Below are 27766 nucleotides of genomic sequence, written 5' to 3'. Positions count from 1 at the left end.
AATTTTGCTGGATATAGGAGTCTTGGTTGGCAGTTTTTCTCTTTTAGTAATTTAAATATATCATCCCACTGTCTTCTAGCTTCCATGGTTTCTGCTGAGAAATCTACACATAGTCTTATTGGGTTTCCCTTGTATGTGACAGATTGTTTTTCTCTTGCTGCTTTCAAGATCCTCTCTTTCTCTTTGACCTCTGACATTCTAACTAGTAAGTGTCTTGGAGAACGCCTATTTGGGTCTATTCTCTTTGGGGTGCGCTGCACTTCTTGGATCTGCAAATTTAGGTCTTTCATAAGAGTTGGGAAATTTTCAGTGATAATTTCTTCCATTAGTTTTTCTCCTCCTTTTCCCTTCTCTTCTCCTTCTGGGACACCCACAACACGTATATTTGTGCGCTTCATATTGTCATTCAGTTCCCTGATCCCCTGCTCAAGTTTTTCCATTCTTTTCCGGATAGTTTCTGTTTCTTTTTGGAATTCAGATGTTCCATCCTCCAGTTCACTAATTGTAGCTTCTGTCTCTTTAGATCTACCATTGTAGGTATCCATTGTTTTTTCCATTTTTTCTTCTTTGTCCTTCACTCCCACAAGTTCTGTGATTTGTTTTTTCAGATTTTCTATTTCTTCTTTTTGTTCAGCCCATGTCTTCTTCATGTCCTCCCTCAATTTATCGATTTCGTTTTTGAAGAGTTTTTCCATTTCTGTTCGTATATTCAGCATTAGTTGTCTCAGCTCCTGTATCTCATTTGAACTATTGGTTTGTTCCTTTGACTGGGCCATATCTTCAATTTTCCGAGCGTCATCCATTATTTTCTGCTGGTGTCTGGGCATTTGATCAGATTTCCCTGGGTATGGGACCCAGCTGGTTGAAAGCTTTTTCTGTGAAATCTCTGGGCTCTGTTTTCCTTTTCCTGCCCAGTAGGTGGCGCTCGTGGCGCTCGTCTGTCTGCACGGCAGTCGGCTGGGAAACCGCGCGTGGAGGTGGGGGTCGCTGGCCGCCGCGGCTTGGGAGAGTGCCGGTCCTAATTGCCCAGCTGGCCCGAAACGCCAAGCGTGACGGGAGGGCCCCGCTATCCAACGTTCCCAGTCAGACCGGGGAGCCACGTGCGTGGAGGGGACCCCAGTCGCCAGCCGCCCCGGCCAGGAAAACGCATGCCCCTCGGGTATCTCACCGCAGCAGATTCTCCCTGCCCGTTCAGCTGTTCCAGAATGGGGTACGCTGTCTTTTTGGTCTCTGTCGTGACTCCGGGAGCTGTTTCGTATTGTTTCTGTTTCTTTAGTTGCTTTTCTGGAGGAGGAACTAAGACCCTCGCGTCTTACTAAGCCGCCATCTTCTCCGGAAGTCCATGCTGTAATTCTTAATCTCAATTAACTGCTCCTACTAAGCCAACTATTTCACAAGTTGTCAAGTGGCAATAAAAATATGAGGTTAGAAAGTAAGAAAATTCAATTAATCATAATTAAATTTACAAAATGATATTAAATCATACACTTATTGAATGGCTACACAAAGATAAATAAGGCAGATCTGGTGTCTTTGGGGAATTTAAATAAATAATATGGAATTTCAAGGCAAGAGAACATTAAACTTAGGTGTTTGGTCTATGTTTTCAAAGGTACTAAATCCATCAATTTTTTTTGAGGCAAAACATGAAAAAAAAGATATATAAATTTGGGTTTTGAAATGTTTTTCAAAAGAAATTTAGAAAAAGTCACCCTGAATCACAAGAAAAATGTAAAATCAGTGTTACCAGTAATTTTATCATTTAAGTCCCCCTTTTTGTCTCCCAAACCTTCCTTTATGGTATGGAAAATAAAGACTGTAACTTTGTACAGGATGTTCTATAATGTTCCTCAGCATGCTAACATAAATTACTGATTTAGGAGATCTAAGAAAATGGCAAATGACTGCTCAACACCAGTGTTACCAAAACGGACCCCTCTTCTTACTTCCTTGCTTTCTTGTGTCTGAGGGTTTTAATGAAACTGACACAAATTTTACATAAAAATGTCTCAGGCCATTTTTGAGATATGAATGATTAAAAGATTACCACAAAGGTAAAAAAAATAAAATATCACTCTCAAGCAATGATTAAATATCCTACTATATTCAATTTTGCCAGAATTATTATAGTATGAAGATATACCCATTTCTGCTAAATCCTCCTTATTATTAAATTTTAAGGTAAATTAAAAATTTTCAGTAAGTTGCATCTACAATTAGTATAGTTATAATTTATCATGTTTCTCATTTGAGTATCATAATCATCTTACAGGGTTTATAGGGTATGGTTTGCTCCAAGTGACACAGTTGGTAGGTATCAAAGCCAAAATTTAAAAATAGGTTTTCCAACTTCTAGTTCAGTCTTCTTCCTACAACGTCATCTACCACTCTTCAAGATAGACAGAACTACAATGACAATGGAAGTTAAGGCAATTAAAAATATTGACGAGGAACTGATGATCTGCACTTTAAAGCTGCCTGGCTGACTTCCGGAGAAGATGGCGGCTTAGTAAGACACGCGGACCTTAGTTTCTTCTCCAGGACAGCTACTAGGGGAGTAGAAACGATAAAGAACAGAACAGCGCCCAAAGCCACAACAGAGATAAAAAAAGACAGCGTACCCCATCCTGGAACAGCTGGCTGGCTGAGAGAAGCTGCTTGGGTGAGATCGCCGAGGCGCGCGGGCTTCACCGGGCGGGGCGGCAAGCGGCCGGATTAACTCCCTTCCCCCTTCCAGGGCCGGCTGGGAGAATTGGAGAGGCGGTCCCCTGAAACCGCGGCGGCTGGCGCCCATAACACGCGCGGCCCCCCGGACCAACTGAGAGAATTGGATCGGAAATCCCCAGGCCGCGGAGAACGGTGACGGGCGGGGGAGGCCCCTTCCAAACCCGTGACTCCCCGGGAACGTGCACTCTCCCGGGCGGGCCGCTGCCGCTGGCGCCCTCCCGCCACGCTTGTCGCCCGGGCCGACTAGGAAATTCGGACGGGCACTTTCCTGGGCTGCGGCGGCCAGCAACCCTCCCTGTGTTCGGACCCCGGGCCGGCTAGAACTCTTCCAAGCCGCTTCGGATAGCGAACCTCCCGGACGGCGACAGTTTTCCAAAGTTAAAGGTCCCACAGCACCTTTTACTGGTGGGACCCGCAGACAAACGTGTGCCACGAGCGCCACCTACGGGGCAGGATAAGAAAAACAGAACCCAGAGATTTCACAGAAAAATCTTCCAAACTTTTGGATCCAATACCCAGGGACATCTGTCTAAATGCACAGACGCCAACAGAAGATAACGGATCACGCTCAAATAATTGAAAATATGGCCCAGTCAAAGGAACAAACCAATAGTTCAAATGAGATACAGGAGCTGAGACAACTAATGCTGAATATACGAACAGAAATGGAAAACCTCTTCAAAAACAAAATCGATAAATTGAGGGAGGACATGAAGAAGACATGGGCTGAACATAAAGAAGAAATAGAAAAACTGAAAAAACAAATCACAGAACTTATGGAAGTGAAGGACAAAGTAGAAAAGATAGAAAAAACAATGGATACCTACAATGATAGATTCAAAGAGATAGAAGATAGAATTAGTGATTTGGAGGATGGAACATCTGAATTCCAAAAACAAACAGAAACTATCGGGAAAAGAATGGAAAAATTTGAACAGGGTATCAGGGAACTCAAGGACAATATGAACCGCACAAATATACATGTTGTGGGTGTCCCAGAAGGAGAAGAGAAGGGAAAAGGAGGAGAAAAACTAATGGAAGAAATTATCACTGAAAATTTCCCAACTCTTATGAAAGACCTAAAATTACAGATCCAAGAAGTGCAGCGTACCCCAAAGAGATTAGACCCAAATAGGCGTTCTCCAAGACACTTACTAGTTAGAATGTCAGAGGTCAAAGAGAAAGAGAGGATCTTGAAGCAGCAAGAGAAAAACAACCCATCACATACAAATGAAACCCAATAAGACTATGTGTAAATTTCTCAGCAGAAACCATGGAGGCTAGAAGACAATGGGATGATATATTTAAATTACTAAAAGAGAAAAACTGCCAACCAAGACTCCTATATCCAGCAAAATTGTCCTTCAAAAATGAGGGAGAAATTAAAACATTCTCAGACAAAAAGTCACTGAGAGAATTTGTGACCAAGAGACCAGCTCTGCAAGAAATACTAAAGGGAGCACTAGAGTCAGAACCGAAAAGACAGAAGAGAGAGGTATGGAGAAGAGTGTAGAAAGAAGGAAAGTCAGATATGATATATATAATACAAAAGGCAAAATGGTAGAGGAAAATATTATCCAAACAATAATAACACTAAATGTTAATGGACTGAATTCCCCAATCAAAAGACATAGAATGGCAGAATGGATTAAAAAACAGGATCCTTCTATATACTGTCTACAGGAAACACATCTTAGACTCAAAGATAAACATAGGTTGAAAGTGAAAGGTTGGGAAAAGATATTTCATGCAAATAACAACCAGAAAATAGCAGGAGTGGCTATACTAATATCCAACAAGTTAGACTTCAAATGTAAAACAGTTAAAAGAGACAAAGAAGGACACTATATACTAATAAAAGGAACAATTAAACAAGAAGACATAACAATCATAAATATTTACGCACCAAACCAGAATGCCCCAAAATACGTGAGGAATACACTGCAAACACTGAAAAGGGAAATAGACACAAATACCATAATACTTGGAGACTTCAATTCCCCACTCTCATCAATGGACAGAACATCTAGACAGAGGATCAATAAAGAAATAGAGAATCTGAATATTACTATAAAGGAGCTAGCCTTAACAGACATTTATAGGACATTAAATCCCACAACAGCAGGATACACCTTTTTCTCAAGTTCTCATGGATCATTCTCAAAGATAGACCATATGCTGGGTCACAAAGCAAGTCTTAACAAATTTAAAAAGATTGAAATCATACACAACACTTTCTCGGATCATAAAGGAATGAAGTTGGAAATCAATAATAGGCGGAATGCCAGAAAATTCACAAATATGTGGAGGCTCAACAAAACACTCTTAAACAACAAGTGGGTCAAAGAAGAAATTGCAAGAGAAATTAGTAAATACCTCGAGGCAAATGAAAATGAAAACACAACATATCAAAATTTATGGGATGCAGCAAAGGCAGTGCTAAGAGGGAAATTTATTGCCCTAAATGCCTATATCAGAAAAGAAGAAAAGGCAAAAATGGAGGAATTAACTGTCCACTTGGAAGAACTGGAGAAAGAACAGCAAACTAATCCCAAAGCAAGCAAAAGGAAAGAAATAACAAAGATCAGAGCAGAAATAAATGAAATTGAAAACATGAAAACAATAGAGAAAATCAATAAGACCAGAAGTTGGTTCTATGAGAAAATCAATAAGATTGATGGGGCCTTATCAAGATTGACAAAAAGAAGAAGAGAGAGGATGCAAATAAATAAGATCAGAAATGGAAGAGGAGGCATAACTACTGACCTCACAGAAATAAAGGAGGTAATAACAGGATACTATGAACAACTTTACGCTAATAAATACAACAATTTAGATGAAATGGACGGGTTCCTGGAAAGACATGAACAACCAACTTTGACTCAAGAAGAAATACATGACCTCAACAAACAAATCACAAGTAAAGAAATTGAATTAGTCATTCAAAAGCTTCCTAAAAAGAAAAGTCCAGGACCAGATGGCTTCACATGTGAATTCTACCAAACGTTCCAGAAAGAATTAGTACCAATTCTCCTCAAACTCTTCAAAAAAATCGAAACGGAGGGAAAACTACCTAATTCATTCTATGAAGCCAACATCACCCTCATACCAAAACCAGGCAAAGATATTACAAAAAAAGAAAACTACAGACCAATCTCTCTAATGAATATAGATGCAAAAATCCTCAATAAAATCTAGCAAATCGTATCCAACAACACATTAAAAGAATTATACATCATGACCAAGTAGGATTCATCCCAGGTATGCAAGGATGGTTCAACATAAGAAAATCAATTAATGTAATACACCATATCAACAAATCAAAGCAGAAAAATCACATGATCATCTCAATTGATGCAGAGAAGGCATTTGACAAGATTCAACATCCTTTCCTGTTGAAAACACTTCAAAGGAGAGGAATACAAAGGAACTTCCTTAAAATGATAGAGGGAATATATGAAAAACCCACAGCTAATATCATCCTCAATGGGGAAAAATTGAAAACTTTCCCCCTAAGATCAGGAACAAGACAAGGATGTCCACTATCACCACTATTATTCAACATTGTGTTGGAGGTTCTAGCCAGAGCAATTAGACAAGAAAAAGAAATACAAGGCATCAAAATTGGAAAGGAAGAAGTAAAACTATCACTGTTTGCAGACGATATGATACTATACGTCGAAAACCCGGAAAAATCCACAACGAAACTACTAGAGCTAATAAATGAGTACAGCAAAGTAGCAGGTTACAAGATCAACATTCAAAAATCTGTAGCATTTCTATACACTAGTAATGAAAAAGCTGAGGGGGAAATCAAGAAACGAATCCCATTTACAATTGCAACTAAAAGAATAAAATACCTAGGAATAAATTTAACTAAAGAGACAAAAAACCTATATAAAGAAAACTACAAAAAACTGTTAAAAGAAATCACAGAAGACCTAAATAGATGGAAAGGCATACCGTGTTCATGGATTGGAAGACTAAATATAGTTAAGATGTCAATCCTACCTAAATTGATTTACAGCTTCAATGCAATACCAATCAAAATCCCAACAACTTATTTTTCAGAAATAGAAAAACCAATAAGCAAATTTATCTGGAAGGGCAGGGTGCCCGAATTGCTAAAAACATCTTGAGGAAAAAAAAACGAAGCCAGAGGTCTCATGCTGCCACACTTTAAAGCATATTATGAAGCCACAGTGATCAAAACAGCATGGTATTGGCATAAAGATAGATATATCTACCAATGGAATCGAATAGAGTGCTCAGATATAGACCCTCTCATCTATGGACATTTGATCTTTGATAAGGCAGTCAAGCCAACTCACCTGGGACAGAACAGTCTCTTCAATAAATGGTGCCGAGAGAACTGGATATCCATATGCAAAAGAATGAAAGAAGACCCATCTCTCACACCCTACACAAAAGTTAACTCAAAAATGGATCAAAGATCTAAACATTAGGTCTAAGACTATAAAACAGTTAGAGGAAAATGTTGGGAGATATCTTATGGATCTTACAACTGGAGGCAGTTTTATGGACCTTAAACCTAAAGCAAGAGCACTGAAGAAGGAAATAAATAAATGGGAGCTCCTCAAAATTAAACACTTTTGTGCATCAAAGAACTTCATCAAGAAAGTAGAAAGACAGCCTACACAATGGGAGACAATATTTGGAAACGACATATCAGATAAAGGTCTAGTATCCAGAATTTATAAAGAGATTGTTCATCTCAACAACAAAAAGACAGCCAACCCAATTACAAAATGGGAAAAAGACTTGAACAGACACCTATCAGAAGAGGAAATACAAATGGCCAAAAGGCACATGAAGAGATGCTCAATGTCCCTGGCCATTAGAGAAATGCAAATCAAAACCACAATGAGATATCATCTCACACCCACCAGAATGGCCATTATCAACAAAACAGAAAATGACAAGTGCTGGAGAGGATGCGGAGAAAGAGGCACACTTATCCACTGTTGGTGGGAATGTCAAATGGTGCAACCACTGTGGAAGGCAGTTTGGTGGTTCCTCAAAAAGCTGAATATAGAATTGCCATACGACCCAGCAATACCATTGCTGGGAATCTACTCAAAGGACTTAAGGGCAAAGACACAAACGGACATTTGCACACCAATGTTTATAGCAGCGTTACTTACAATTGCAAAGAGATGGAAACAGCCGAAATCTCCATCAACAGAAGAGTGGCTAAACAAACTGTGGTATATACATACGATGGAATACTATGCAGCTTTAAGACAGGATAAACTTATGAAGCATGTAATAACGTGGATGGACCTAGAGAACATTATGCTGAGTGAGTCTAGCCAAAAACTAAAGGACAAATACTGTATGGTCCCACTGATGTGAACAGACATTTGAGAATAAATTTGGAATATGTCATTGGTAACAGAGTCCAGCAGGAGGTAGAAACAGGGTAAGAGAATGGGCAATTGGAGTTGAAGGGATACAGACTGTGCAACAGGACTAGATACAAAAACTCAAAAATGGACAGCACAATAATACCTAATTGTAAAGTAATCTTGTTAAAACACTGAATGAAGCTGCATCTGAGCTATTGGTTTTTGTTTTGTTTTGTTTTGTTTTGACTTTACTATAATTACTTCTATTTTTGTCTCTATATTAACATTCTATATCTTTTTCGGTTATGTTGCTAGTTCTTCTAAACCGATGCAAATGTACTAAAAATTGATGATCATGCATCTATGTGATGATGTTAAGAATTACTGATTGCATATGTAGAATGGTATGATTTCTAAATGTTGGGTTAATTTCTTTTTTTCCGTTAATTAAAAAAAAAAAAGAGAGAAGGGGTAATTGGAGCTGAAGGGATACAGACTGTACAACGGGACTGGATATAAAAACTCAGAAATGGGCAGCACAATACTACCCAATTGTAATGCAATTATGTTAAAACACTGAACGAAGCTGCATGTGAGGTATAGGGTTTTTTTTTTTTTCTTTCTATTAATGTTTTAATTCTTATTCTGTTGTCTTTTTATTTCTTTTTCTAAATCGATGCAAATGTACTAAGAAATGATGAATATGCAACTATGTGATGTTATTAAGAATTACTGATTGTACATGTAGAACGGAATGATTTCTAATTGTTTTGTTAATTCTTTTTTTTAATTAATAAAAAAAAAACTATTAAAAAAAAGCTGCCTGGCTGAAATCTTCAGACAAATCAAGGAAAAGAATACTGGCTTCATAAAAGAAAAAACAGTGTACTTGCATAGTCTAAGATGCTCACAATTGAAAAACATACCACTAATATCACAAAGGAAGAAAATAAGTGCCGATTAAGCTATGATACAATACTTTCTAATCACTTAGAATTTGTCCTTGTAATTTTATCCTCTGGGTCATCAAGGACACTGGGGATGTCCTGTTTCTTGAAAGTGTACTTCACTATTGTCTCTGAGGTTTTCTTCTAAGCCACTGACAGCCATTCTGCACATTTTGATACTGCTGCTTTATTAATTTTACCATAAGATGTTAAAAGGATTTTCAACAACAACTAGGGTGACATTTTAAACAGCAAACTCTACACAAGGTATTTGTGTTATGTTACAGTGCATGTAATACAACTAATGCGATAATGGAATGAACAGCCATGACCAAGTTCATGTACACACTGGCAACCACAACTGCAACACTACCTGGCCCAGAGTATCCCTAAGATGCCATCAATTAATTATAAGGTGCATACCAATCTGGGGAATGTAAAAATGTGAAAAAGCTGTGCATCTTAGAATTAATAAAATAAGGTGAATTGTAAAATGTTGCACACGTCAGTTACTTTTTAAAAACTGTCATGTGTACAGGACACACATCAGTAAAGTTTTTTAAAACTTTAATGTAACAAAGGAATAAAACTTCTATTCCTCTTCTTATTTTCACTTTTTTTTCCTTTCCACTTTATATCAGAAGATAATGGTCAAAAAGGATTATGTCATATAGAATTGAAGATCAACGAAAGAATAAAGGGAACATATTGATCAATGTTTTTTTACGAATAGACTGAAAAACAGAAATATATCCACCATATCTGGACCACAACTCAGTAAAAAAAAACAAAAAACATAAGATATTTTCTTAAAAATGATAGTGGTCCTTGGAAACAGAAGCTCATCTTGCTCTTTTAATGGAGAGATATGTTTTATCCATATATACAGTAATTTTAACAGTATACTATTTAAAAGTAGCTTTATACGAAAACCTTTCTATGGATTTAGGTTTTAGAAATCACATTAGGCAAGAGTAAAGGCTGTAAAGCAATACAGTCATCTTGCTTTAATAATTTTATATATCATTCCAGAAAAAAAGAAAAAGGTTGACTCAGATCAAATCTATTTCAACTTTCCAATAAAATATAAAATAGCTTGTGAGGGAAAAAAAGAAAAAGTTCATCTTCCACTTAAGTCCTTTAAAAGCATAATTCCTTTAAAGGGGTAACACCATGTGTTTGATAAATACTGAATTCCAAATTATATAACTGTGACACCAAATGATGCACTTTCACACACCTGAAAGAGGTCCAGCTGGTCCCCACATCCTAGGGGCTTCCTTGCTTTTAGCAGTTTCATTGCATAATTGTAGATTTTATCCTGGAAAAAAAATTAAACTAGGATACCCTACCATGAATCACATTAGCAGGGGCTAATGAAAAATTTACTGTGATAAATCTTAGCAGACACTAAACAGCAAACTTTAATTCTTGGGAAAGAAATAAAATGTGACTGAGGCATGATTTCTATGCTCAAAATTCTTAAAATCTAGTTATGAGAAGACCCTTATTCCTAACAACATTAAAAAATATATTTTAATAATTCAAATGGTCTGGAAATACAGTTAAATGATTCAAGAACAAAAGGACAAATGAAAGCATAGGCATTTTCATTGAAAGGACATTATAGAAAAGGGAAAAATTATTCAACAAATGATGTTGGTATAATTGGTTAATAATTTTGGAAAAATATCTAGATTCTCACATCACCTTATACATTATTAATATGATTAAAAAGATTAATTCTAGGCTGTATATATGTTACCAGAATAGAACTGTACTACACAGAGTAATGTAAACTATGGACTACTGTAACAGTTTGCAAGTATTATGTACCCCAGAGAAGCCATGTTTTAATCTGATCCAATCTTGTGGGAGCAGCTATTTCTCTTAATTCTGATTCAAAACTGTAAATTAGAAACTTTCAATTAGATTATCTCCATGGAGACGTGACACACCCAATTGTGGGTGTGATCTTTTGATTAGTTGGAGATGTAACTCCACCCATTCCAGGTGGATCTTGATTAGTTTACTGGAATTCTTTAAAACGGAAAACATTTTGGAGAGAGTAGACAGAGCCTACAGAAACACAGGGCCAACAGAGAGAGAGAGAGAGAGAGAGAGAGTGTGTGTGTGTGAGAGAGAGAGAGAGAGAGAGAGAGAGAGAGAGAGAGAGAGAGAGAGAGAGAGAGCTGATGAAGATACCTGGAGCTCAGCAGACGTTGCCATGAGATGTTCAGCAAGCAAGAAGTTGGAGAGAGCCAAGAGAAGCCAAGAGATGAAAGCCAGCCCTGGAGAAGCAAAGTGAGGAGCCCCCACAGGAACAGAGGCTGAATGCAACAGAATCCAGGAACAAGGGAACAGCAGATGCCAGCCACGTGACTACCCAGTTGACAGAGGCTACTGGCCCAGTGACTTTCCTTGAGTTAAGGTATCTTTACCTTGATACCTTAGTTTGAATATTTTTATAGGTTTAGAACTATTTACTAACAAATAAAATTTATTACTAAAATTTACTTTAACTTATTAAATTCCCCTTTTGCAAAGCCGTTCTAGTTCTGGTATATCGTATTCCGGCTGCTTGAAAACCAACACAACCACAGTTAATAATTACAATGTTTCATCAACTGTAACAAAGCTATCACATTAATGCAAAATGTAAACAGGGAAAATGGGGGTGGGGGTGGTATGGGAATTCCACTTTCTGCATGATTTTTCTATAAACTTACAATTGCTCTATTAAACAAACATTTTAAATCTAAAGCATGTTAAAAAAATCAAACCATAGAAAGCCTAGAAGAAAATAAAAATGAATCTTTATCAACTGTGCAGGAGGAAAAGGGCGTTTTAAAATTAGAGTGATGAGGGCAGTGAAACTGTGGCTCAGTGGCAGAACTGTCACCTGCCATGCCAGAGACCCAGGTTCGATTCCCAGTGCCTGCCCATGCAAAAAAAATAAATTTAGTGCAATGAAAGAAATAAGAAAATTAGTTGGATTATGTAAAAATGAAAAGGATCCAGTTAAAAAATTAAAAGGTATATAAACTGGGGAAACTATGATATAAACATGATTGGAAGTTAATATTTTTGCTATATAAACAGTTTAAACAATTTGATAAGGAAAACATAAAAACTCAGCAAGTGTAAAATGAAAAAGGTATTAATAATTTAATGCATTCAGAGAAATATATTCAGCATCAAAAGAAATGTCAATTAAATTAAGAAGTCATTTGTCTAATTACCAAAAATATTTTTAAAAATAATAATCCTGGCAATACCATAGTTGATGGGAGAGGTTTAAACTTTTGTCTTTTCAGAAAGCCGTGTGGTAACACATTTCAAGAACTGAAAACATGTTCATACCTATTAACTTGGTAATTTCATTTACGGAAGTCTATCTTAAAGAAACTTGCTTAACATAAAGAGGAATATTCAAATAAACTGCAGTCCACCTGATGAAATATCATACAGCAATTTAAAAAAATTTTAAAGCGGCATAATCTGGGCAGAAAAATAAAAGGTCTTTGCAAAGTCCCCATGAGGGACTGGGAAAAAAGACTGAAGAATTAAACTTCTCCAGCTGGGGAATTCCTGATATCACTGCAAGCACTGGGGACTGCCAATTTGATGGGCTAGGCCCTCAATCTTGGGGCTTGCCCCCTGTGAAACTTTTTCCTGAAGAGAAGCTAAGCCAACTTATGATTATATCTAAGAGTCATCCCCAGAGAACCTCTTTTATTCAGATGCGGCCTCTCTCTCTTAGCCAACACTGCAGGTGAAGCCGCTGCCCTCCCCACTACGTGGAACACGACTCCCAGGGCTGTAAATCTCCCTGGCAATGAGGGGCCTTACTCCCGTGGATGAGCCTGACCCTGGCATCCTGGGAGTGAGAAATTCTTCTTTACTAAAAGGGGGAAGAGAAATAAAACATAATAAAGTTTTCAGTTGCTGAGAGATTTCAAATTAGAGTTGAGAAGTTATTCTGGAGGTTATTCTTACATAATATATAGATTCCTTTTCAGTTTCTGGTGTACTGGAGTAGCTAGAGGGAAATACCAGAAATTGCTGAACTGTAATCCAATAGCATTGATTCTTAAAGATGAATGAATAACTATAGAGCTTTTAAGGCATGACCATGTGATTGTGAAAACATTGTGACTGACACTCCCTTTATCTAGTGTATGGACAGATGAGTAAAAAAAAAAGATAAAAATTAAATAAACAATGGAGGGGGGTATGGAACATTTTGGGTGTTCTCTTTTACCTTTATTTGTATTCTTATTTTAAATTTAAAAAATTTTTTGGAGTAATGAAAATGCGCAAAAACAGACTATGGTGATGAATGCATTGTTATATGATGATACTGTGAACCACAGATCATACACCTTGGATAAGTATAAATGGTATGTGACTATATAATATATTTCAATAAAAAGAAAAAAAGGGGCCTCAAGAAATACTTAGAATAAGAGGCACTACAAAAAAAAATTTTTTTAAGGAAACAAAATCTAAGGAAAAAGGAAGGAATGAAAACAAACTATATACTTACTCTGGCCCAACATGTCAACCTGTGATTCCTTGAACATGAGTTTAGTTACAGCCCCTACGTCTTCTAGCCTAGATTATAGAAATAGCCTCCTAACACCTTTGACTTCATGATGTTACACCAAAAGACTTTCTCCACCTGCTGTCACAATAATTTACTTAAAAATAAAAACATATCTATGAATCATTTCCCTACTTCAAACTCTTCAGCGGCTTTCCATTAAACTGCTTACATGTCACAAAATGTCCCTTTTGATCTCCCTGGCCCATATACCCCACTTCATGATTTGTGCTCAAGTAATACTTGAATAGTATATCCAAATACACTAAACAGCTTTATACCTCAGTATTTGCTGCTTAAGTCCCCTTTACTTTCTACTTCTATACCTTATTTACCCTGGCTAACTCCTTTTCAGGCTTCAAGACTCAGCTTCTGATTCCAAGGCTGGGTTAGGTGCCTTGCTTACATTCCCATACCAACTATGTATACTTCCATCTTGGCATTTACCACAAAGTATTAAAATGATTTTTATGGGTCTATTCCTTCATTGCTCTATAAAATGGTTGGCATAAACTAAAGACAACATTCATATACTCAAATACTTTTAACACTTAAAATTATAGAAAGGTAGAAAAGCATAGAAATAGTAGAACTAACAGACTTACTTGCATCTTGGAATGATTCATTTATTAGCCTACATAAAAGAAGTGCTTACTACTTTCCATGTATCCTGCTCAGTACTGTGAATATAGGAGAATAAGATGTTTATACCCTGATCTCAGGGAGTATGTCGGCCAGAAAGGAAAGTTTCTGGCAATGAGAAATATGTTTTGAGTTTTAAGATCTTCAAAAAGCAAATAGAGCTAAATATTTTGATAAACAGCACAAACATGCTTTTCAAGCATATTTATTATATTTTTATATCGATCAGAAATAATCCTTTTTCACATCTTCCCTCATTATTCTCACATAATGATTTCCCTACTAAGAATATATTGCATGATATGGTCTATACAGATGCTATAAAATATCACAAGTACGTGTATTGATAAGACAGAATTACTAAATACAACAAACAGATAAATTACTTTTTTTTCTTCACATGGGCAGGCACCGGGAATCGAACCTGGATCTCCAGCATGGCAGGTGAGAACACTGTCACTGAGCCACCGCTGTACCACCCACAGATAAATTACTTTTTAACATCATAGGAAAAAAAAATCCAAAGTATATCACTCATTGCTACTTAAATTAGATACCTTTTAGTAAAAAGATCATATAGACATGAAAAAACAGTGTGAGAAGAACAAAAATCATGCATAATGATTATCTACATAATCAGATATATACTGTATGCATACTGACAGTAGCTGAAAGCAGCCAGAGGTAGATTAACTATTACGGTTTCAGGTAGTTAGGGGTTAAATACACAATTTTGAAAGAAACCATAACTTCACTGATTTTCTTGTTACAAATATTTATACAAAAAGAAGATACTCTGTTCATGTAAATTTTGTATAACACAGTGTGCCAGTTTGAAAGGATATGTATCCTAGAAAAGCCATGTTTTAATCCTAATCCCATTTTGTAAAGGCAGCCACTTCTTCTAACCCCTATTCAGCACTGTATGTTTGAAACTGTAATTAGATAATCTCCCTGGAAATGTGACCCAATCAAGAGTGGTTGTTAAACTGGATTAGGTGACAATGACATGTCTCCACCCACTTGGGTGGGTCTTGATTAGTTTATGGGACTCCTATAAAAAAGGACACATTTTGGAGAAAGCTGGAGAGTCAAGAGAGAGCAGAGAATGCTGCAGCACCACAAAGCAGAGAGTCCATCAGCCAGAGCTTTGGAGATGAAGAAGGGAAATGCCTCCCAGGGAGCTTCATGAAACCGGAAGCCAGGAGAGAAAGCTAGCAGATGATGCCATGTTCGCGGTGTGCCCTTCCAACTTAGAGAGAAGCCCTGACAATGTTCACCATGTGCCTTCTCACTTGAGAGAGAAACCCTGAACTTCATCGGCCTTCTTGAACCAAGGTATCTTTCTCTGGATGCCTTAGATTGGACATTTCTATAGACTTGTTTTAATTGGGTTATTTTCTCGGCCTTAGAACTGTAAACTAGCAACTTATTAAATTCCCCTTTTTAAAAGCCATTCTGTTTCTGGCATATTGCATTCTGGCAGCTAGCAAACTAGAACAATAAGCCTTCTCAGTCAATTTCTAGTATATTGTAAGTTGAGGTAATTAAATCGGTTTGTGATAAAAGGTAGTCAAATGCAAGATTTGGCCTTATGAATGAAAACCAATGTTGCTATTTCTAATGGGGGAAGTCTTATCTTTAAAGAAAACGGAAATTTTGAGATAATTATCTGGATGTTCGAATCAATGCTGACATTACCTGGCATAGCATTCCCACTTATGTCAGCATTCATGACAGCAGTGAAAACAAAGAAAAATAAATATTAACAGAGGAGGCTTAAAAGAAGTGGAGATTAAAGCAAAGATTTATTCTGCAATGCAAGTAACATTCCCTTGGAAAATAAACCTAGGAACACAAAAGTTAGGCAGAAATCTATACTGAGTATCATTAATCAGAGTAGTTGATCTTAATCAAAGGTTTTGATTTTTATAGCAACCCTTTACATTTTCTGAATATGCAGGACCATCTGAGAATTCAAAACCCCATCTCATTTGAAATTCCTCAATTGTTTGATATTTTAGATATCCACTACCACACGAGGTAGTATCCTATAGTCTCATCTGAAGGACTTAGAGAAATAATGCTTTCAAAGAAATATTAAAAATGAACTAAACATTCTTCTCAGTATTAACTGTACTCTGTATTACTAAGTAATTTAGAAGCCATACACTGACTATAATCTCAACTCTTTCCTTGATTTCAGAGCCTTTGACTTGCAAGAGGATAGTGTCTATAAGTCTATTTATAGGTATCAACTGATACATAAACACTTGGTAAAAAAAAAAACACTAGTAGAAAGCTTAAATGATAACACCACTTCAAGTTATGGCTATGGATTCTATGGAGATTAAAATATGACCTTTTAATTGTATATTTATAAAGATCTGTTCTCTCTTGATCTCAATAAAATTAACAGAGTTAAAATGAAATTAATAGTGTTGCATATGTTATCAAAATAAAATTTTTTTAAAAAAAGGAAAAATTAACAGTCCTTCTATATATTTAACTCAACTGACTGAGCCATAATATTTCTTTCTTGTCCTTAAGATTAACTAATTAGACATTTTACTTGATATAAAACATTGGAACAGAGAGTGATCCTAAAATCTTCCATCAACTACAGAACTAATGAAAAGTTCTACTACCACAGAATATTAAGGACTCACCATGATAGCAACGAGAGCAGCAAAGATAATACTCACAATGATATTCTAACATGACTGACTACAGTCATCCATTTAAAAATATTCAGGTCATAATTTATACTTAAACACTATCTTCCCCAAAGTAGCTTATCCACTTAACATGTATCTCCTACAACCTACTTTTCCACCCACCCAGCCCAATCACACACGTACTCATTTGTTTTTCTCAACTACTTTCACCACACACCCTTTCAATTTGCACCCAGAGCCTTACCAGTGCTATGCATAATGTTAAAGATTCATTTGTGGCTTTGAGAGACTATTCAAAATCAGGAAAAAAGCTATGAAAAACAGATACAGTTTAGGAGAACTAACCTTAAGGGCAAATTTCTAGGAAAACTGGCTAGCCTAACTGAAATCCACCCACATCCCTACCCTTAAATTGCCTCCCAAAATCTTATTTTTTTGTAATACTCTTCGAAATGCCACCAATTGGTGATTTACTGGCATCCTTTTCAAAAAATGTTAAGAGGTTAATTGGAGTTAAAGAGATTCTTTATCATTTTGGACTTTGAAGAAATTAATCTGAATTAATTAATTAATCTGAAAGAACTGCTTTTCTCCTATAATTAACTAGCTTACATTAACTGGAAATGGAAATATAGGCTAAAGGGTTAGTGAAGTAACAATTGCTAAGTATGAAACGCTTGGAAGTGAGGGAGTGGCTGGTTTGGAAACTCTGCAGTACTAGTACCATGGGCAGCACACTGTAGCTGGTTCGATACCTCTTACTTACCTTGAGCTAGTTATTTAATCTCTTTATACCTCAATTTCCTCTACTGTAAAATGAGAATAATAATATTTTTCTGCAACGTTGTCTTACATGAGATAGAGTTCGGGATAGCAGCACAAGCCCCTCACATACAACAGATTATCAATAAAACAAGTTTCTCTTTTTTCCATGTTTACCACTGAGCAAAGAACAGAAGGCACCAAAGAAGAAAAAGGAGTAGTCTGAGTAGTGAAAGGTGCTGGGCCAGTCTGAAGCTATTATGTATGCCAGAAAAGCCAAGTTCTTTAATCCTCATTCAATATTGCTGGGTGGAGCTTTTTTATTGTTTCCTTGGAGATGTGATCCATCCAATTGTGGGTGGTAACTTTTGATTAGATGGTTTCCACGGGGATGTGTCTCCACCAATTCAAAGGTGGGGTTGTTCAGGAGTCCTTTAAGAGGGAACCATTTTGGAAAAACATTTAGAGCCACCAGAACAGACTGGACCGAGTCCCAGGGAAGCCATTCAAGTCTCCTGGACAGAAAGCTGGTAGACGTCGCCATGTGCCCTTTCAGCTGAGAGAGAAACCCTGAACATTATCAGCCTTCTTGAACTAAGGTATCTTTCCTTGGATGCCTTAGATTGGACATTTTCATAGCCTTGCCTTAATTTGGACATTTTCACAGCCTTAGAACTGTAAACGTGCAACTTTATAAATTCCCCTTTTTAAAAGCCATTCCATTTCTGTTATATCGCATTCCAGCAGCTTGCAAACTAAAACAGGTGCCAAAGAGAAATTCTTCAAAATCCCAACTTCAAAACCAGGCTCCATCAAAAAAGGTAATAAAACACTTCCGCTTTTGTATCTCCACCCCAGTTCCACTCTTTCTTCCTGACCATATTGTCTTAGTCCCACAGCTCAAAATTCAAATAGTACTACTAAATTTATAATATTACATTATGGAACTATTTATATTATAGTCAATGTAACAAATATTAACTGAATCCCTCTATGGGTAAGTTGTGTCCTAGGTGGTTAGCAAGAGGTGGAGGAGAATGCAGATGAATAAGCAGAAATCCTAGCTTTTAACGAGTGCGTAGTTTTAAATTTTCTGATTTTGGAGAATTATTTAATAGTAATCTCTGCGAAAACCAATCAGTTCATAAATTAGGGGCTTTTACATTTTTCATATCATTATGAATAGCATATTAGGGCTTGAGAAAGAGATACTACAGAAAACTGATGACATACTTTAAAATTCTGTTTTTTCTAAATTAAATTTTCATTCATTGTTGAATTTTTAATGCAAAATATTACCTGCCAAAATTTCGGTGTTTCGTGCAGCTATTGTTTTAACTTTTATTATTCCTGATTCAGCAGCCTGCAAGAACAAAAATAATTAGAACAAGAATCTTGTCTAGGGAAAAGAAATTATATATGATCAATAAAATCTCAAGTACAAACAGAGTCAGTCACTATCACCTTTTTTATTTTCAAAACATCAGCTACTAAGCCTAGTAATGATATATACATTACATGTAATCAAATATGATTAATTTCACAATCTATGCATGATCCCATGTTGTCTTTATCTGTCTTAAGGCATATCTAGAATATTGCAAGACCCATCAATTCAAATGTTAGGAAAATAAAAAATAACAAAAACAAAACAATGAAAAATTTAGGCTCCTCCTTCCCATGTGGCACATCCCTCCCCAACCACAAAAGAAAAAAAAAGTTGCAAAATCAAGTAAAACTGTTCAACATTAGAAGAGTCAGTTTTCTCTTTTTAGAATGGATAACGAAGAACTTTATTACTTTTAGGAAACATCTATATTTCCATTTTGACAATATGTCTAAAATATTTCATCATAAATATGTTTTAGCTGACAGTATTTGGGAACAGGTTTTTGTTTTTTGTTTTTGTTTTTTTTTTAACATGGGTAGGCACTGGGACTCAAACCTGGGTCTCGGACATGGCAGGTAAGAACTCTGCCTGCTGAGTCACCGTGGCCCACCCAACAAGTAGCTTTTTTATAGAATGCCACAGAACTGGGCTTTCCAATAGGGCACACTGGCAATATGTGGCAAGTAATAAGAAAAAAAGTATGTAAAATAGCCCTTTAACATTTATATTGAATATATATTGAAATAATATTTTGAATATATTGGGTTAAATAAAATATATTATTAAAATTAATTTTGTTTCTTTTTATGTTGTTAATGCCATTTAAAAGTATATATACTTTTAATATTTAATATTCATATTGAATATATATTGAAATAATATTTCGAATATATTGGGTTAAATAAAATATATTATTAAAATTAATTTTCTTGTTTCTTTTTATGTTGTTAATGCCATTTAAAAGTGTATATATATATATATATATATATATATATATATATATATATATATATCGCATTTGTGGCCCACATTGTTTCTATCATCAGACAGTGTTGACTTGGAAAATTGATAGAGTACTACCACCATATAAACTCTGAATGTCCGTACTGTCAAGGAACATGGCTATTTTATACTTATACTGGTCTCTATTTCACCAAAAATAATAAGTATTCATAAGAAACTTTACGTCCAAATTTTCCTGTTAATTTGCTTGCTAACTGCTGACTTAGTTATCTCTTGCTACTTGCCACGGGACAAGTGGTAGCAGGCTCTAAAGGTTTAAACATAATTTTGGAAGCACGCAGCATTATATGGGCTCTTAGTGTGAGGACTAGTGGATTAATGAATAAAATATAGATTCTATAACCTGTAGATATATAATCAGGTTATAATATGTGTAGCAGATCTCTGTCATTTCATTGACTTCCAAGCATATGAAGTTCCATCTACCTTATGCTTGGAGAATTCCCAACCTCTTAAGTTTTGGTGCATGACAGAGTCTGCCTTCTACTGTTAAAAAATTTTAAATGCCAGATACCTGCTCTCTCATATGCCCTTGTAGCCTATGCTTACCCAAACAGATGCACCACCATGGATTTTGAAGATGATATCTAGTGGCACAGAAGAGCAGAGACAAGAGAGAATTTCTGATAGCAGCAAGAGTGGAGGCAGCATCCAATTTCCAAGGCAAGTGATGGCAGCAAACCAGGGTGGACCGGAGTGGCCAGTACAACCAGCAGCACAATCTGTGATACCCCATCAGTGTTCGGCAGAGATAGTAGAAATGGTCTCATTGGTATGAGTTTTGCTGTTTTTCTAGCTATTAACCTCCCATTGCTCCTGTACGTTTTCTACAGCTGGTTCCCTCCAGCCTATTGCCAATTCTGTGAGCCACTCAATAGTCTATCAATTAATTTCACTTCTGTTTAAATCAGCCACAGTCAGCTTTCATTGACGGCAGCTAAGAAGCCTGAAGAATGCATTAGAACTTACTTGTAAAACTTTAAGAAATGAAAACGTATCTCATTAAATTAACATGGGTTCTAGCACATAAACATAATCAAAAGCAATTATTTCAGGGAAAGATTACTGGCTTTCTTATTTGAAAAGGTAGTACATATTAGAAACACCAGTAGCTTTAAAAAACATCCTGATGCCCAGGTTTCAGTATACTCTAATTAAATCAGAATAATTACTGTTAGGGACCAGGCATGAGTATTATTAAAAATCTTCAGTTGATTACAATATACAGCAAACTTTTAGGAGGCTATTGCAATAACCGAGGCAAAAAATGATGGTACATAGGCCCAAGGCGGTAGTGACTGGTAGGTACTGATTAAGGTAGTAAGATGCTGAATATACTTTGAAGATGTACAAACCGTAGCAAATATGGTACTATAAAAATTACATTAAAACTGAAATTATATATATTTTATAATATTCACACATCCCATCTCAAACTCACTTGGGTAAATTTTTACAGGGCCAGCTGAAATTATCTGTGGTAACTGAGACTTCTTTCACCATCATTTTCAAAGATTTAACCCCCTTTCTTCTTCACTATGGCCCTATATACCTTGCTTATATCCAATATTCAACATTACATTTTGCCTCAGGGTCAACAGAGATTGATCAAAATGAACCATCATAAATACCAATGTAATTTGCACTAATTCTCTTTATTCTAGTCAGTCAAACCTCCTTAATAGTTGCCAAAAATCAGTCTTGTAGCATGCTAGACGCAAGAAGTCAGTAAAGGATTTCAAATTTGCCAGGCACTATTTTCATTTCCTTAGATAACTAAGAATTGACTTAAGTATTCGTACATTTTTTCAACAAATATTTTTACACATACAATAAATGTGTGTAAAATAAGTGTTTTAAATAAGTAGTTTCAAAGTAGTATTTTAAAAAAATATAGTTGGTATTCTCTTTCTAATTTCAAGGAATCCTCCAAAAGACTGTTGCCTTACATAAAATTAATTAGACGTTCTCATAGTCCTTCATTTTTTAACACATAAGCTTCTATTGTTGAAATAGTTTGAAATTGTAATTTACGCTTATAGGTATCATGTTACTGGAGTTTCACTATCAATGTTTTTAACATAATAATTGTACATTAGGGTCTCCTAATCACTGCAATGTTAATTCAGCAAACCCAGGCCAAACCTACATCTTGAAGAGTGTCCTATAGGAACAGAGATCTTCAGTCTCAGGTTTCCTACTACTTACCAAGTATTCTCTGTTTTAAGAAGAGCCTTTAACCTCTGGTTGTAAACAGTATCCCACAACTTATCAAACACAAGAAAATGCATATACTATGATTCACAATCATATTTAAAAAGTTTTTGCTTGGGAATTATAATATAGTTTTTTTTCCTTTATGCGTGACAGCAATATTTTAATATTCTTTCATCAGTTGTGATAAATGTACCACACCAATGCACAGTGTAAAAAAAAAAAAGAAAATGCATATACTATGATTCACAATCATATTTAAAAAGCTTTGCTTGGGAATTATAATATAGTTTTTTTCCTTTAGAGGAAATGTTAAAATACAAAAGGAAAGAAAAAAAATTCCTTCTGGGGGGCACTCTTCTTTTTATTATCTCATCAATGACATCACAACCACTGACTACTAGAAAACTTTCTTTTCCTTTCTAAAAGTAAGAAACTTTCCCCCAGTTGCAAAGAGATACATATTCATGCTGAAAACTTATAGAACAAGTGCAAAAAAGACCAAAAATCCATTCAAGCACTTAAAAATTCTTTACACCCTTACTCAGTGATTGCAATGTCTCATTTCTTAGTAGTACAGCATGAAAATATAAAGAATAAACATAAAATTTGACCCACGAATAGCTGTGATAGGGAAATCATATAAATGCCACGTAAGAATGGTGGCATACAATATATTTATTTTGACTTCAGTCATTCACCAACATCATCTTCCAAAGACACTTATTGCTCACCAAGAAAACATTACTCAAAGGGATCAAAACAACCTACCTTTCTACTAAGCTTATATCTTTTCTTAGTCTATTTTTAAAGAAAGAAAAAATATGCAAAATAAAACATCTTAAGATATGAATTCTGTGATAGATACCAGCTAACCTTCCATTAAAATGTATATTTCTGGGAAGGTATGGCTTTGCACAGAGATGATATAAATACATCTAACAGAGAAAACAGCTCATTATTTCCAGATTTTTAAGAAATGTAAAAAAAAAAAAAAGAACCTATTAGTGTCTTACACTTCATATCTTTCAATGAACACTTCATATCTTTCAATGGATATTAGCCAAGATTGTCAGCTAATGATCTATGAACATCATAAAAGACCCACTAGAGGTTTGACTTTATTTTGTAACATCTTTTCACTACTCATTTGATAAACTATCTATGCCTCTAAAACAGAAGAGAGATTTTTTAACATTTTTTACTTATTGTGAAATTACACTTAAGTGTAAACTTAAATTAGCATAGTTTTCAACAGATGCGAAAGTATCTTTAAAGTTAAAATTACCATTAACTTTTCCTCAGCTTCACAACTAAATCGAGATTTTTACCTTTAAAACTATTCCTGAATCAAGATCATTAGTTTGGAAGTCAGGAGACCTGATTCTAATCTGTCTGAGATTTGAAATTTTTTCAATGTATTCAGACATCATTTACAGTTAAATCTAATGAATTATTGGATTTAATTTTGTATTTTATATGTCTCACCATAATTTTGATAATGAGGTTAACCTTTTTAGGGATCTCTAAGAATGAGTTCAAAGTTCTGGAATTAACCAGAAAAATACCCCTGCACACCAAAGTTAAGGAATTCATCCTTTTTCTTTCAGTCATACCAGATTGCGCAGTCAGTTCCTTGCTGAGTCAACTCTCAACACATGGTCTTTGTAAGGCTCTTTTAACTACTCTTCCTTCCACACCCTAACCTCCTTTTTCTGGCAAATTTCCACTCATCTTTCAGGTCTCTTTTGAAAGGTAACTTATTCATGCTCCATTCCAGGTCAAGTACCCTCTGATATATATTTCCACAGCATCCTGAATATTCTTCTCCTTACAAGTTTCCCTGTAGTAATTACTGTCCAATATCCTTCCTCCCCAAGAGACTGTGAATTCCAGTGTGGCAGGAAATAGGCTTGTGGCTCACTACAATAAACATAACACTTGTCAATGCATGTAACCCTATTTGCCAAAAACCTGATTTTTCTTAAAAACCTTACATGACTCTCCACTTCCTAGGTCCAAAGTTACAGTGTTATTTCATACATTCAGCCACTCCCCAAATCATCCTTCCTACACTTTCTATTCACAATGTGTTGCCAAAGTACATGAAATTCCTTCCCTTCTTTATTCCTGTATACAGGCAGTTTCTTCTACCTAAAATGCCCTTCCCTCCCTCTTTCTCACAGGAAATTCCTATTAATTCTTCAAGGCTTAACTCAAATATCAATCACTCTAATGCTGCCTTCCCTAATCAAATTTCTTCGCCTCTTACCTGGTTATATATACAATGCTTGCCTTCACTTCTGACTTGTCAAAAACTTCATGCTTTATCAAAGTAGCATTATCTATCCAGTAACTGAAGCCAACATCTGAGCTTTCTCCCTCACCCCACAGATTTAATCGGCCACAAAGTCTACTTAGCTAACGCATCTTATACTCTTTTTCTTCTCAAATTCCACTTCTACATTTTGGTTCAAACTGTCATAATCAACCTAAACTATTGTAACGTCTTCTTAAAGATTTCTCTATGAACAGTCCTGTCCCCTATCCATCCACTGTTTCAATTCTTCAGGGGTTCCCAGTGAGAAACACCCTTCTAGTGTTTCTCAAAATTGAGTAACGTAAGATTACCTTTTAAAACGGAAAAAAATCTCATGGACCTACCAAGCCACTGACAAATTTAAGTAGGTATAAATAAAATTAGGAATAAATTCTTTATGTTTATAGCTCTTAAACTAAAAAAAATACAACAAACACAACTTAAATACAAACCCATTTATCCCTAATTTTACATGACAAATGTTTAGTGTAATCAACCACCATTAACAACTGTTTCACTAATTGAGAAGTCCAGAGAAGGTTTGATTCAGAAATTTACAATGCTAGCAGGGCTGCAGTTTCACTCCTCTCACAATCTCTTGGCTCACCCCTCTTCACGGGTAGGTTCATCCCTGTGCTGCTTCCAATGTTGGCAACAAAAATGGTTGCAGCCATTCCACATAGCTTCATAAGACATTCTCTAGAGGAGGAGAAAGGATCTCTTCCAGTAGCTCTTGAGGACGAAAGCAGAAACTTTCTTTTCCCAGAAGCACTCATAGGCTTTATATGACTTGAGTAGGAAATGTAAATGGGGTGGTGGTGACAGGAGGATTTAAACTAGCCTAGGCTAATCAAGGTATCCTGGAGCTAGGAATGAGATTGACTCATTTTAATCTACAGGGTCAAAAATGAGGGAGAACAGCATACACTGAAGGAAGTAAGAGGAGTCAATTAACAAGTGTCCACTGCTAGAACAATGTACAAATTTACAAAAAAAAAAAAAGATGCTGTTTTCCTTCACAAAAGCTCCTATGTTCTGTTCTTTAAAAACATATTTCCCACAATGTCTGTGAGAACAGCGTCTCAAAATTAGAACAAAGGTCCAAAATTAGTTATTCACAGGACACAATATGAAACAAAAGCTAAGCAGGAAAAAATTCAACTTAATGGCAACTTAGACTAATGTACTGATCAGATTCCAGTAAGGTATGAAGATGCCTAAAGAGACATAATTTTAAATTTCAGATAAAAATTAAAAGACATAAAGGTAAGACCAAACTGGGAGCATTTGATACTACCACTTCCTAGAGGAAAATGTGCTCATATAACACTTACTACAATGAAACCAACAAGATTTTCTTCTATAAAATTCAATTATTCAACAACCTCCAAACTTTGAGAAATACATGCTTACATGGCATCAAAACCCCTGGATTCTGGGAAATATGCGAAATAAATTTTTCTTTATCCTATCAAATTAAAGACTGAAATGCTGATAACAAATCAGATGGCTAATATATATATATGCAGTAGGGCTTTTCCTTCTGTGTATTTGTTTGTTTAATCCTCAGCAAAAAGCCAACTGGCACCTCCTAGGTATATATGAATGCTTTACACATGGTAGATAGAAAGTTAAACAAGATGCCATGCTGGTCCTTAAGGAGTAATTTAGAAAAGGAAAAAATATCTAAATAACTACAGCAGAAGGTAAATATAAGAACTATAGAAAGAATTATGAGTTTAAAAAATAATCTTATGTGAAAGTTAAGAAAGCAGAAGAAAACATATTAGACAAAAGAGACTGGGAAGGAGTTGTAAATGTGCTCCATCAACAAGCTAATTCCTGGAACACAGTAGGTATGTGCAACAAAATATAAGGTAAACAAGGAAGGAAATTAGAGGATGAGACATATGGCCTCACATCCTCTTTCCTTCATTTTATAGCTTTATTACCTTATGCAAGTTACTGAATTCTCTAAAGTATAGTTTCCTCATGTATAAAACCGAAATACTTAAAAAATGGCATATTGTATTACAGACATGCAAAGTTCCTGGCTTAGTGGAAAGGCAATATTTTACTTAATTTTGAATAAACCTCATGAGAATAAGTAGTTTCTCATTCAGTTTTATATTTCCTACCATGCTTTATACTTAGGAGACATTTAATAATTAAATTATAAATAAGACTTAAATAATAAATAATAGTTAAATAATTACATTTAATATCTATTAAATTATAACAGTATTAGCAAAATCCTGTTTTGTACATGGGTGAAAATAAGCTAGATTTTTATAAAAGAAAAAGAGAAAATAATTCAACTTTTGAAGTATGTCTTCCTTATTGGTTTACAAGTCAGGGACAATGTATTTTATTTTTTTCTGTGTCACTAATGCACAGTCTAAGAAGGTAGTCAATACATTATTTTAGGACAGAAATATATTTCCATTGATCGCTGCTCTCAACTCACTTTCTAAGTGAAAGTAAAGGTTTAGGTCATGTATGTCAGGAGAATAAAAGTTGGAAGTTAACACATGGGGCTCTATAAACACAGTGAAACCTGCTGTGGACGATGGATTGGGATTAACAGTACAAGTGTAAGAATGTTCTCTCATGAATTATAATAAATATACAATACTAATATAAGGTATTAATGACAGGATATTAGTGGGGAAGATACACCTAATGTTAACTATGGACTATAGGTAATGGTGCTTTTTAAAATATTATTTCATTAATTATAACAAAGTAATTAGTGAATTACTTTCACTAATTCAAAATGGGGGGAGGGTATATGGGAACGCTGTATTTTTTACATGATTTTCTATAAACCTACTACTTCTCAAATTAAAAAACAATAATGAAATAAGGACATATTTCACAGGCCTGTGTATTGGGTGTTTTAAATGAGGTAATCCATGTAAATTGCTTCACACAGTGCCAAGAAAACAGAATCTCTGAATAAATGCTGGCTATCACTGCTTAAAAGCTCCGGGACCCAGTTATACCACCAAAACGGCTGTTGAACAGGCAGGAACTGAGACAACTGTTCTGGGGTTCTAGAGGCCAAAAGAACATTGCACAGCATCCA

At 35.6% G+C, this 27766-nt stretch overlaps 1 protein-coding gene across 7 annotated transcripts in view; it reads right to left on the bottom strand.

The window, feature by feature from the left end:
• The window catches only part of MON2 (MON2 regulator of endosome-to-Golgi trafficking), a 156693-nt gene that overhangs the window by 116879 nt on the left and 12048 nt on the right, over nt 1-27766 (bottom strand). For 5 of the 7 annotated variants that reach the window (XM_077111251.1, XM_077111252.1, XM_077111258.1 and 2 more), the window contains one exon: nt 19031-19094. The exons of 1 other annotated variant lie outside the window; for it this stretch is intronic. In XM_077111251.1, the coding sequence (XP_076967366.1) occupies nt 19031-19094 (64 nt within the window). Of the gene's footprint in view, nt 1-10283; nt 10522-19030; nt 19095-27766 lie in introns of those variants that run through there. One more of the 7 variants, XM_077111256.1, reaches the window with a different exon arrangement.

This window comes from Tamandua tetradactyla, chromosome 7 (assembly GCF_023851605.1).
Source record: "Tamandua tetradactyla isolate mTamTet1 chromosome 7, mTamTet1.pri, whole genome shotgun sequence".
In the NCBI taxonomy this organism is placed as follows: domain Eukaryota; kingdom Metazoa; phylum Chordata; class Mammalia; order Pilosa; family Myrmecophagidae; genus Tamandua; species Tamandua tetradactyla.
This window is presented reverse-complemented; position numbering and strand designations above follow the sequence as displayed.